Below are 12,854 nucleotides of genomic sequence, written 5' to 3'. Positions count from 1 at the left end.
GCAGCTCACTGGCTTTAGCCACAGGTAGGAGACTTACTGTTGCTTCTGAGTCACAATAGGCCCTTTGAAAATGCTCATTTTGGGGGCTAGGTCCAGGTTTGCAGTAGATAGGCCCTCCCCCAAACCAAGGAAACCAAAATGAGCTCTCGGGCGAAGCTGGCTATGTACTCCCGGATGGCACGCTAGAGGGTCTGGTCTGTCTTCCCACCTGTCTTCCCCACCCAGCACATCTTCAACCAAGGCAGGGGACTGAGGGCCTGGGAAGGGGTCCCTCCTGCCCGTGAGACACTCAGAGAAGGATGGCCTCACAATCCTTCCAGATGACTTTTCTTTCTTTTTCTTTTTTTAAGTTTACTTCTTTATTTTGAGAGAGGGAGGGTGCACAGGCAAGGGAGGGGCAGAGGGAGAGAGAGAGAGAGAGAGGGAGAGAGAGAGAGAATCCCAAGCAGGTTCAGCACGGTCAGCACAGAACCTGACACAGGGCTCGAACCCATGAACTGATCCGAACTCAGATCATGACCTGAGCCGAAACCAAGAGCTGGACCCCAACCTACGGAGCCACCCAGGCACCCCATGAGTTTTGTTTCTATTAACTCCAGGCAAAAGTTTTTCTTGTTCCAACTCTCTTAATTTACTTACGGAGGGCAGTAGTTAAAAAGTCAGTTTCCTGCATGTATCCGGGGGGTAAATCACCACTGCCCTGCATAGCAAAAGTGGGGCACCTTGGAGGCCCACCTTCTCAGTGGGCTGATGCAATATTGCCACAGAGACATTGCGAGGGGGAACCCTTTAAAATTGTGTGCCACCTGCTAGGTATGTATCCAACGGATACAAAAATACTGATTTGAAGGGGCATATGCACCCCAGTGTTTATAAGAGCGCTATCGACAATAGCCAGAGAATGGAGAGAGCCCAAATGTCCGTCGACTGATGAATGGATAAAGAAGATGTGGTATATATATTCAATGGAATATTATTGAGTGCTCAAAAGGAATGAAATCTTACCATTTGCAACTACGTGGATGGAACTGGAGTGTGTTAGGCTAAGCGAAGTAAGTCAGAGAAAGACAGATTATCATACGATTTCACTCACTTTGCGGAGGTTGGGAAACAGGATGGATGAACAGAGGGGAAGGGAAGCAAATGGAAGAGGAAGACACCGGGGGAGACAAACCATCAAAGACTCCTGAATACAGAGAACAGACTGGTGATTGCTGGTGGGGTGCTGGGTGGGGGATGGGCTGAATGGGAGATAGGCATTGTGGGAGGGGACACCTGTTGGGATGAACACTGGGTGTTGTGTGTGGGTGATGAATCACTAGATTCTATTCCTGAAATCGTTATTGCACTGTATGGTAACTAACTTGGATTTAAATTACAAAAAAAAAAAAAAAAAAGAAAGAAAGAAAGACAGACGTGGGGTACCTATATAGCTCAGTCAGTTAAGCGTCTGACTTCGGCTCCGGTCACTGTCTCACGGTCCGTGAGTTTGAGCCCCACATCGGGCTCTGTGCTGACAGCTCAGAGCCTGGAGCCTACTTCGAGTTCTGTGTCTCCCTCTCTCTTCACTCCTCCCCCGCATGCACTCTGTCTGTCTCTCTCTCTCTTTCAAAAATATATAAATGTTAAAAAAATTTTTTTAAATAAAAAAGAAAATAAATAAATAAAATTGTGTGCCACTGTCTGGGCAATTTCCTGGCAATGTGATCCTGTTCCTCATGGATTCCCTCAAAGGCTTCCCGGATGTACTGTCAGAGCCCACACTGGATGTGGGCTTCCTTTAGGACTTATGCAACTTTTACCAAATCAGTTGTAGGCTTAATAGCTACCGGAACTTCCCCGTGAGTTTTGGGAAATCAAGCCAGTTTCGATGACTCTGACACTGAAGGGGCAGGTACCCTGCTCAGATGCCTTCTGGGCCTCCGAGTTCTCATGTGGGGTCATGATGGGTGAGCCCCGAGGTCCTTCCCAGCTCGGAGGTTCTGCGCTTCCATGATCCTGAAGGGTCAGGAAACCACGTATTTATCCTCCCTGAGCCTTGTCTCTCCAGATGTGCTCGTGGGCGTCCCAAATCAGAATCACCCGAGGTGACTGGCAGTGGAGAGGTAAAGAGGCAGGCAGAAGAGACAGCCTTGTGACTTCTGAGGCGATGTCATTAAAAAGGCAATAGTTCTACCTCATTTGTGGGAATCCTCACTCTTCGAGCCCTCAGCAGCCATGTTTGCCAGGATCTGCCTTGTCCCCGAAGTCCGGCTCTCCTGCGGTCACCGTGCTGTGGACGAGCCCGTGTCACATGGGGAGGCCTTCTCCTAGGCGCTCTGATCACTAGGCACTCTGGGGCACTAGCCCCAGCTGGGCCCGGTCTTCTAGTTCCCAGACAGACAGAAGCTTCTAGATGATTCTAGTCCTTAGAATTCTAAGTGCCCCAAGTCATTTGTGTTGTAAAGAAAAGAAAAGCCCTCTTCAGTGCACCATGGCTGGAACCCTGACTTACATAGTTTGTGAACATAACAAAATGGTTGTTTTATGCCCCAGAATTTTGACACAGTTTATTATGTAGCAGTAAGTGACCAGAATGGTATGCCAACTATAGACAAACGTTGAGGGCATTTTTGCCCTCAAAACTGGGATCCGAGTGCCCGCTCCTTGGAGAACAGCAGCCCTATCTTTTGGGACCTGGTTTCCTTACCTGGAAAGGCCAGAAATGAAAAGCCCCATGGGTAGCCCCTTTCTGGCTGCGTGTCCACACATGCAGCCAGACAAGACCCTGAGGGCTTGGGGCCTGACCCCCCTTCTCTCCACAGATGCCTGCAATACTGGCCTCCTGGGCCTCACATATGGGCCCAGGGCTGCCTTAGCCTGTATCAAGGGCAGTGGGACTGTTTAGTCTGCTGGGCACATTCCTGGATTTTTAAAATAAATAGCAGATTATGAGCAACTTAGCCTGATGCTGTCATTCGGCCAGGCCAGAGGCTTTGGAAGCGTCCCTGGGGAAGGAGCAGCAGGAATGACAGGTTGGGGTCAAACACTCGGGAACTCTGTCCCAGCCATAATTTAAGTGGAGAGGCTTCTAGCCTACTCTGGGGTGCAAAAGAATTTCTGACACGACCGATGGCAGCAATGATGATAACAATCACACCTCACGCTGAAAGCACTGTGTGTCAGACGCAACAGTTACCATTATTAGGCCCGTTATACAGACGAAGAAACTGAGGTTTAGTGACGTGTGATAACTTTCTCAAAGCCGGACGTCTAGCACACGGCTATGGGTTAAATGGAGCTCCGTCTGACTCTCATGCTCCAGCTCTTAACCATTATGCTATCTTGCCTTTCCAGGCCTCGAAATAGAGAGCGGCATCCCATGCCCCCACCCGCCCCCCAAACACACGTGCACGCCCCCGTCACCAGCCTTTCTGCTGTTCCCAAGGCCCTTTCCAGCCTGCACGGAGCCATTCTCCACTGTGACTCCCTTTTTCTATTTCACCCTTCGCTGGATCATTTTATGCCTCTATTCCCTCTGCTAATTCAAACTAATTAAAGTATAAAATAGAATAATTGCTTCCATCCCCATACACCTTCCCATCTACGTTGAGTACAGAGTTATATTCTTTATCGGGGAGTGGCCAACCTGACAAGTTGGGTGGAAACGGGGGCTATCAAGTTTCTTTTCATCTTCTCGCTCAGTTTTGCACTTGGCTCGCAGCCTGATTTTCCCTGGACCTGCTGTCTGACTTCCATTAGACACTGAGGATACGGGAGAACTTGTATTCACACCCATAGCATCTGTCGATTTGCTGTTGAGGAAGCAGGGGCGGACTTTCTAGGGAAGAGCCAGGCATCCTGTCCGCGGGGCCCCCGGGCAATTAGCAGGATTGGGGAACCAGTTCCCAAATGGTCCCCTGGGACTGGCCGGCCCTAGATCTATTAACAGTACATTAACATCGGCTTGTTAGGCAGTGGCACTAGGACCCAACACTTCTTACTAGTCCTAGTTCTTAATTAGGTGTAATTAACCGAGAGAGGGGGAGGGAGGGAGAAAGAATGAGCTGGACTGGATTGTTCTCGCTCTGTAGGGAGATGTAAACCTCCCTTAGCAGAACTTGAGACCAGAGACTTGGTTCTCCACCGACGTGGTGCCGAAGATACAACAGGTGCCGTGTTTTGGGGGAACAGGAGGGGGACAGAGAGACAAGAGGTGGGGACGAGGGGAAGGCGCGGATGGCAGCAGGTTGCTCAGAGGTTTATTACAAGGTGACGGGAAGCGCCCGTCCCACGATGCCTTATAAAGGTCTTAGGTCTTTTAGGGAATGCCGAAGTCTTAAATCACGGCCTCGAAACAGGAATATACTTCTCCATAGCCAGCCAGCATTTCTAGCCTCTCCGCAGCGTTCACCTTTTGGGGAAGGCGTTCACATGGGCACCCACAGCCTCATAAAACTCTGGTTCCAAAAGCTTCTTCATTTGGTCTAACCTCAGGCCTGTCTCTCTACTGTCATTTTGGTGTCGCCTTCTAGAGGTGTTGAAGAGTCTCCATCCCAAGACCTTAGACAAGCCTCTTTAACATGAAAGGGGCTCTGGATTAGATTTATTAATTGCATCTTTGAAGGGGAGCAAACGGAATCCCTAGGAACTTAAGAGTCTAGGCCACCCAGCTGGTTAGAGGTGGGTCAGGACCGGAACACAGGCTTGTTGGCTCCGCCTGGGGACCACTGGTGGTGCCACACGGCCACCTCACTTCCTCTTAATCATCACTCACAGTCACCACCCTCCAGAGCCGGAATCATAAGGGCCTGAGAGCTGGAAGGGGCCATATAGAAAGTCAATGACAAGGGGTCATTGCACGCGAGGCAGTGGGAAGGAAACTCCCCTCTGCTGAGCGGAGTGTCTATTGAGCTTCACGTCGACTCCTGTGGGGCACACTGAGGTGAAGTGACCGGTGTAAGGCCATGTGGCTATGAAATACGGAGACGGGATCCAAATCAGAGTTTCGGACTGCAGAGATAACCCTGTGATCTCGTTCGACTCCTCCATTTCATGAGGGGGGGTACCAAACGTGTGAGGGGGTCATGACTCCAGATACAGCAACCGCTGGGCTAGAACCCACGCCATCCGACTTCATCTTTGTTGACTGTTCTCTTGCCTCACATTAAATTATTATTTTTTTAAATTTATTTATCTATTTTGAGAGAGACAGAGATAGCGCAAGTGGGGGGAGGGGCAGAAAGAGAGGGAAAGAGAGAATTCCAAGCAGCTTCCGCACTGTCAGCACAGAGCCCGATGCGGGGCTCGAACCCACAAAGTTGTGAGATCATGAGCTGAGCCAAAACCAAGAGTTGGACGCTTAACTCACTGAGCCACCCAGGCGCTGCCATTAAACTGTTTCTTAAATGACGTCTGAGGGGCACCTGGGTGGCTTAGTCGGTTAAGTGTCCGACTCCTGATCGCCGCTCAGGTCATGATCTCGCGGTTCGTGAGTTCAAACCCTGCGTAGAGCCCGCTTGGGCTTCTGTCTCTTGTTCTCTCTGCCCTTCCCCCGTGCTCTCTCAAAATAAATAAGTAAATAAATAACCTTAAAAAAAAAACAAGACTTCCAAGCTGTCTCTGAATATTCTGTACTCATAGTTGCTCGGCCTCAGACAGATGGGCCCCCTGAGCTGTTCTCGGACCTCATTCCTGGACCCAGCCCCAGGTGAAATCACCTAGCTACCTACTTCTACACGGTTTACAGCTCTCAGGGTGACAGGTCTCAGAGTGCTACCGCAAATCCCCCTTAGACTCTGCCCACTGATCACAGCTCCACCTGGCATAGGGAGCTCTCCGGACTAATATCTCACCGGACTGGAGACAGCCCCGTGGCTTCGAACCCAAACTCTTCCTGTATCCGCTCGGTGTGACTGGCTACCACGGAACCCCTCTGTTTGGTGAGGTTGTAGCAAGAACTGGGCGGCTGTGGCCGAAGATGAGGACGAAGGAGAGGATATTTATAAATAAGCCATGTGGACACTTAGCTGAGCCAGTGCTGATGCTTTTGGAGGGGACACAGGATAAGATCTCAGGAGGACACCATAGCCCCTGAAGGCCACTCACCAGCCTCCGGCTCTGGCTCATGCCCTCTCCGCTGACCACATTTTGAATGCAATTTCAGAAAGCATCCCATTTGAGAAACAGATATGCAGCCAAAATACGAGCCTTGGCATCTTCTTCGTTCCAGTAAGGTTGCATTGGTTCTTTCTACGCGCTGTCTATGCTTTTCCACTGCACTGCCTTAAGGACCCAGGAAGGAGCTTCTACCCAGAGCTAGCTGCCTGGTCCTTAGCCATACACAATGCCTTCTGCAAATACCACATCTATCATGGGTCTATTTGATCCCTCCGACCATCACTTTATCCACCTATCTATACTGCCACTGATCGATCCATCTGTCCCTCTGATTATTTTCCTGCCAAAGTGTCCAGAATGGTGTTCATCAAATGTTCCCAAACTGGGCAGTCCCATTTGGGAACTCGTTGCTATTTTCTTTTCGGTATATATTGTTTGAATTTGCACGGGGGGCAGCTACTGTTTTTGCTTAAGAAACAACCTTGTATCTACAAGTAAAGAACAGGAAGAAAAGGCAGAACATTTGTAGACTTCAATGGGATGTTCTAGATAACTGGCTATGTGTCTCCTTCCCTTTTTCTCCCCCGTCCCTTGTTAGACTGTAAGCAATGTGAGGGCAGCGGCTGAGGCCCATTCATTTGGAGGTTTTCCCAGCACACTGTTCCCAACCGATATGTCCCCAGTAACGGGTTTTGTTAGGGCTAGCAGACAGTTTTAGTAGAACGAGACATCAGCGTTTATTTCCAAGACCACTCTACCACTCTAGGTTAGGCCAAGCGTCCTCTAGCTCCACCAAGTTCCCATCTGCACCTGTTTATGCCTCAGCTGCAGGGGCCACATGAAAGGAGGTGAAAAGACAGGTGGGTTCAGGAGGACCTGGATGCAATGCATGCAATCTGCATATGATTTGTGGCATTTATTCCCAAGAAGCAATTTTTGAGTTAGAGCTGCATCACTGCTTCCCTTAGGCTGTCATGTGCCCATTTTGTCTCTTCCTTCCTCCCTCCATTCCCCCCTCACCCCTGGATTCAGAATTCCTACATTCGAACAGAAAGGAGGAAAAGACAACGCTGGGAGAGGGGGTGCTCCTCAAGGACCCCTGGAAGTTTGGCCGAGTATTTTGGGAATGACAACCCCTCAAGAGCTGGAAGGCACCTTGTGAAAGCTCACTGGTCCTCCAGCCCAGCATCTTTTTCTTGCCTAAATCAGGGGCGTCAGCCAAGGCAGGTGCACAACACTTTTTCTGCTCTTCGGCCTTTATCTTACTTGTCGTGTTCAGGTCAATGCCAAGACCACTGCTCCTGCTGAACACCTGTACACCCACTGCCTGAACGAATGGAAGTAACCAGCCTTTCCCAAGAGTTCTGCTTTGCTTCCTGCGTCTGCATTGATTTGGGAATCCCAAATCCACCTTCTACCCTGTGTCCCTTGCCCATCACCACGGCTCTCCTGAATTTACCTTCTCTCTGCCCACACGTACTCAGAGCAAATACAATCCAGGGGGGAATAATGCTCCATCGGAGAAGGTGGGGAACCTACTCGATCGTTAGCCCGCAGAGGGTGGAAGTCTATTTCTCAGGCAGACTTCGGCTTCCCAGAGCTGGCCAGCTTCTACTGGCATCAGTCTGTGACTCAGGCCAAGATTTTTATCTCCTTCTGGGGCCCTATCTTGGGTCTGTCTCTCCCAGGATCAGGCCCAGCCAGGAGGCCTGGATTATTTACACTTCTTTGGCTCCCTTGAGCAGCAGACTCTGTGGGCCCGGGAGCTGTAAATCTACTGCTTAATCACACCAAGCTGCTCCAAGCAGTCTGGCCCGTTCTTGCGGGGCTGTTCATCACGCACCGAGACAGGGGCTGTGGCCTAGAGAGAAGCCTCCGGGAAGTGGCTGGCCCCAGCTGCTTCTCTCTGGCTCCCCGCAAAAGCCTCCAAGGACTCTGCCTCTCCCAGGACCCCCGAGCAGCAAGCCCAGACAGAGGGCTCTCTGGTTAGATGAAACAGCTTTTGAACAAAGGTCAGGCCACAGGTTATCAGTCGCTCCTGGGCTTTGGAAAGAAGGGCTGGGTGTCAGCACTTACCTGTCTCTCAGACATGATGTACAGGTAACGCTGATCAATGGAGAAGGCCATGTCCCGGAGGATGGGGCTCCCGTCTTTGAGCACAGAGACCATCTCATACTGGACCCCTCCATGGGGGGGACCATCGGCTCGAATCTACGAGAGAAATAATGCATCCTCAGCATCTGTACTCAGCGGTCCCCTACGGGACTAGAGCAGGTCGCTTTACAGAAGATATTTCCCAGCCCCCTCCCTGCCCCCGGTTGTGACTCTGAACCACACCAGGCTTCAGAGAAGGTAGAGGTGCTTCTCTGTTCAAACAGCCCGGCTTTCCCCGAGAGAAATACTTTCCCAAGTGGTTTGAGTGGACCACGTCTGGGATTTCTGATGGTGGGTTTATTTGCATGTGCATATGCGTCAGTAGGAGCGATTCTGAATATCCCAATGTGGTTATTTCTGCGTGTGTCTACAGATATTTATAGCACTGATGGGTGTGCGTGTGCTGCCACACCCTTATTGGTGTTTGGGGTAAGACAGTCAACACCTGTTCACAGTGTTTCTGCCTCAGGCACGTAAGGAAGAACGGTAAAACACTCATATAAACTATCAAAAAGCTGGTCCTCAAGAGATGCAAGAATTTAGGATCTCGGGAAGGTCTTCCTTCCCCCAAACATATCCCCTGCTTGTGTGCAAATTCACCCCGTGATTTGGGGGAGCCAGGAATCCGGGCTCAGAACGTCAGAGCCCAGCTCTAGATAATAAGTCAGAAAGGACTCGGATACCGTCTAGTCCACGGCTTCTCAGCCCTGCCTGCACACCGGAATCGTCTGGGGAGTTTTAAAAGATACGAATGCCAGGGCAGGATCCATTAATCAGAACCTCTGCGAGTGGGGCCTGGGCATCTTCGTCGGGATTCAAAGCTCCCCCAGGCGAATCTGACGAACAGCCAGGGTCTAGAAGCCCTGATGTCGTCTGCTGGTTTTCAAGCCACCATGCTTTGAGAATCACCTGGGGGGCTGCATGGCTGAGCCGCCCCCAGAGTTTCGGATTCAGTGGAAATGAGGCCTGAGGTTTTTTTCACTTCTCACAAATTCCCAGGTGATGTGGGTGCGGCTGGCCTGGGGGTTCGCGAGGGATAGTCTAAGTTCCGTGCAGAATTCTGAGACTCGGTAGAAGATGGTCTCTGAGGTCATATAAAAAAGCTCGTGTCTAGGAGTCCTCAGTGTGAATATGTTCCTGCATTTCAGATTTCTTGATCTCAACACAGCAGCTGCCTATTTTTAAAAAAATGTTTATTTATTTTGAGAGAGAGAGAGAGAGAGAGAGAGCACTTGTGTGAGCACATGAGTGGGGGAGTGGTAGAGAGAGGGGAAGAGGGAGAATCCCAAGCAGGCTCCGAGCTGCTCACGAACCATGCGATCATGAACTGAGACGAAATCAAGAGGCAGATGCTTAACTGACTGAGCCACCCAGGCACCCCAGCAGCTGACTGTTAACCAATAATCCCTACCTTGGCTTGTTTTCTCTGTCTCTCTGCCCATCGAAACCCCGACTAGCTCGAGCCCTGCCTCCTTCGTGAAGCCTTCCTTGATTTTCCCTCCACACTAATTACTCATCACCCTGATGCCTTTTTTTTTTTTTTTTTTTGCCACTAGACATTTTGTCTTAGGATTATAATCAATTGATTTGTTCACTGCATATGGACTGGCTAACATCTATTGACTACCTACTCAAATCGTTCTCTCATTGCTTCACATGTGCCTAAGCCTGTCAACATTTTGAAGGCAGGGATGTGTCCTCTCTTTCTCTAAGAACCCTCTGAGCACTAGATTGGGGCTGGGAACATAGCTGGTGATGGATAAAAGGGGATGCTTGAGAAATACTTTTGAAAGGACATGAAGCAGGTGATAAAGGACTGTGGCCTCTAGCACCAAATCAAAGTGAGGTCAAAAGGCATTTTCTCTGTAAGGTTTTAAGATTCAGGCTTCCCCTCCGCATTCCGTCTGGTTTTTCTCTTGTACTCGTAACCATGCCCTTCCCTCTGCCCATCTCTCCCACCGCACCAGGAGCTCCTGAGGACAAGGACCACGACTTTTTCATCCCAAGGGCCAAGTTTGGTGCCTGACGCCACAATAAACTCTCCTTTGCCCTTTTTCTGCCTTGCTCGTGGCTTCCTGCGTCCAGAGCTGGGGCATGTGCAACTGTCACTAAAGCCCCTCCTTCCACGAGGGCCTTGGGGGTCATTGGATTCACTCTCATAGACTGGAGGAGGACTCTGGGGTCAGCAATGAGGTCACGAGGCTGAGGCGACCACCCTCTACCCCAGTGCAAATCTCATAGTGGATTCAGTCAGAGGGAAGGGTCTCTTTCTGGGCAAATGGCCCACAGTGAAAAAGGTTCCCCTTGGTATCTGAAGCAGCATTCTCTGTTAAATGGACAGATCCGAGATTTCCTCGAGATCCTCCCAGGAATGTAGTAGCTTTTAGTCACAACAGTACTCAGGCTATTTCAGAAAGTAAAGAGAAGATGGGATAGTTGTGACTTCTGGCTGGCTTGACCTCAGTTTTCTGTCTCCATCATACAGGGAGCTCAGGCCCTGTTTGTTTGAAGGGCCAATGGCCCAGGGGTTGTCACCACCCTCCCTATGATAGCTGCTCCTCTCCAGGGAGATTTAAGTCTCCTCAAGGTGCCGGCCCATTCCCGGGAGCTGTGGAACCAGTACCCTCCTCCCTCAGGCCTGGTCCAGGATCTCTCCCTGCCTGGGGAGGCTAGTTAACCTTCCGCCAGCTGGGGCAGCCTCCTTCCCGTGAGCCTGGGCACCTGCCTGCAATCCCGGCAGGGCCTGCACACAAAGTCAGAAGGAGGAACGCCACACGTCTGGCCTTCCCCCCTGTGGTCCCTGGGACTAGATGGTACCCATGGCCGGGTGGGAGCTGGAACTGAGCCAAAGACAACTTATCATCACACACTCTGCTGCATCCCAGTTAGGACCAATCCCAGCCGTTAACTGTCTCCTGAATCAGAGATCTAAGCAGGTTTTTTTTTTTTCTTTTTTCCATCTGCAACCCCAATCTTTTCGTAAAGCAGTTGAAGCCAGAATCAAACCTACATAACTCTGAAACGTCAAAGCCGAAAGCAAACCAGAACAGAAAATGTTCTTGGTGCTGAACCTGAACTAAGCTATCCTATTTCATTCAGTCGAGATCCCTGGAGGGAAGAGCACTATTGCCCAAGAAGTCGGTGCCTCCCCACTTACTCCCTCACCCCATGCTATCTGCCTCGGGCTTGCTACCCGCCGAGATACCTACAGGAGGGCGGAGAAGATGGAGAATGGGGCCAGGAGGCCAGGGGGTCACAGGGCTCGGGGTGAGGCTAGGGGCCGGCAGGCAGGTGGCAGAGGAGAGAACTTTCCCCTCCCTAACGCCCCGTGCTCCCTTCTGGGCAACGCACCGAAGCGGACAGACGAACCCAGAGCAGGGTTCCTGGGTTTCTCTTGTGACTCTGCTCAGGCCTGGGCTTGACTTCTGCCTAATGGTACAATTTGAGTCTAGGTACCTCACCTGAGCCTTGGGTTTCCTTTCTGGGTAACAGGCAGAGGCGGTCTGCTCAGTGCCTGCCACGGGACAATCACGGTAGAAAGCGCTGGAACTGTAAGGACGTTGGAGCCCCCCTCCCCTAAGCTCTTGGGTTCCAGGCACACAGCTAGCCAGCAGCAGAACCGGGGCTCCAACTGGCTACAGCTGGGGTGAGCCAGAGGAGAGCACCAGGCCGATGCAGACAACGCCCCACGACTACTGATGGGGGGACGAGGTCCCTGCTGCAGTTCAGGCACACGATTTCCTGGACTGCTCTGCTTTGGATCGGAAGTTCTGAGTTCAAGGTTGTCTCTGTCCTCGCCAGACACAGGATGGTAGTGGTGAGGCGACCGTCAGGGAGTCCCGAACAAAGGTGGGATTTTCAAATCTGGCTACGCGAGTCTAGCCTGTGGCATCCCAGACTAACTCCACTGCTGTGACACCGTTTTCAACTTTGAGGCTTGTGTCCCCGGGGCCAGGTTTCAGTGACCACAAGGACAACAACAGACCGAAACAGGTCACAAACCAGCCCAAGGGAAGGGCGTTGCCAGCCCAAGCTGCACAGGGCCCGGGACACCCATTCAGGTGGGTGAGGAGGTGGGGCAGAGGAGGGAGGTGTCGCATGCGGGGACAAGCGAGTCACTCGACTCTGTCCTTCTAGTTGGGCTCCCCCTCTCCTGAGAGGGCTAGGCCTCAGTGGACCAGGGGCGCCGGGGTGGCTCTGTCAGTTAAGCATCCGACTTCAGCTCAGGTCATGATCTCACAGTCTGTGAGTTCGAGCTCCGCGTCGGGCTCCGACTGTAGAAAGAGTGGCCACAGGACACTCCAACCTCCTTCTCAGGACGATTTTGCTTCATGGTTCAATATGGCCCTGCTTGGAGGTGGTAGCATAGACGTGGTGAATTTTCAGAAGGCCCCGTTGGCCTCGAGAACTGAATAGTTAGTATCTACCCTGCCATCACTTGCCCCATGTGCTCAGTGCTGTTGAAAGTACTTAACAAAAATCAACTCTCTTCTCCTCACAGGAACCCCCTGAGGTAAATGTTATTGTTATTCCATTTTACAGATAGGAAATTTGAGGCCTGGGAGAACTGGGCGGCTCGCCCGAGATCACACAGCTGAAGG

The 12,854-nt window shown here is 51.3% G+C and overlaps 1 protein-coding gene across 3 annotated transcripts in view; it reads right to left on the bottom strand.

Moving 5' to 3' along the window:
- The window catches only part of PLXNA2 (plexin A2), a 206,636-nt gene that overhangs the window by 103,869 nt on the left and 89,913 nt on the right, over positions 1-12,854 (bottom strand). For all 3 annotated transcript variants that reach the window (XM_047841079.1, XM_047841080.1, XM_047841081.1), the window contains exon 4: positions 8,176-8,310. In XM_047841079.1, the coding sequence (XP_047697035.1) occupies positions 8,176-8,310 (135 nt within the window). The remainder of the gene's footprint in view (positions 1-8,175; positions 8,311-12,854) is intronic.

This window comes from Prionailurus viverrinus, chromosome F1 (genome assembly GCF_022837055.1).
Source record: "Prionailurus viverrinus isolate Anna chromosome F1, UM_Priviv_1.0, whole genome shotgun sequence".
NCBI classification, from domain to species: domain Eukaryota; kingdom Metazoa; phylum Chordata; class Mammalia; order Carnivora; family Felidae; genus Prionailurus; species Prionailurus viverrinus.
The sequence above is the reverse complement of the archived record's forward strand: the minus strand, read 5'-3'. Positions and strand labels throughout refer to the sequence as shown.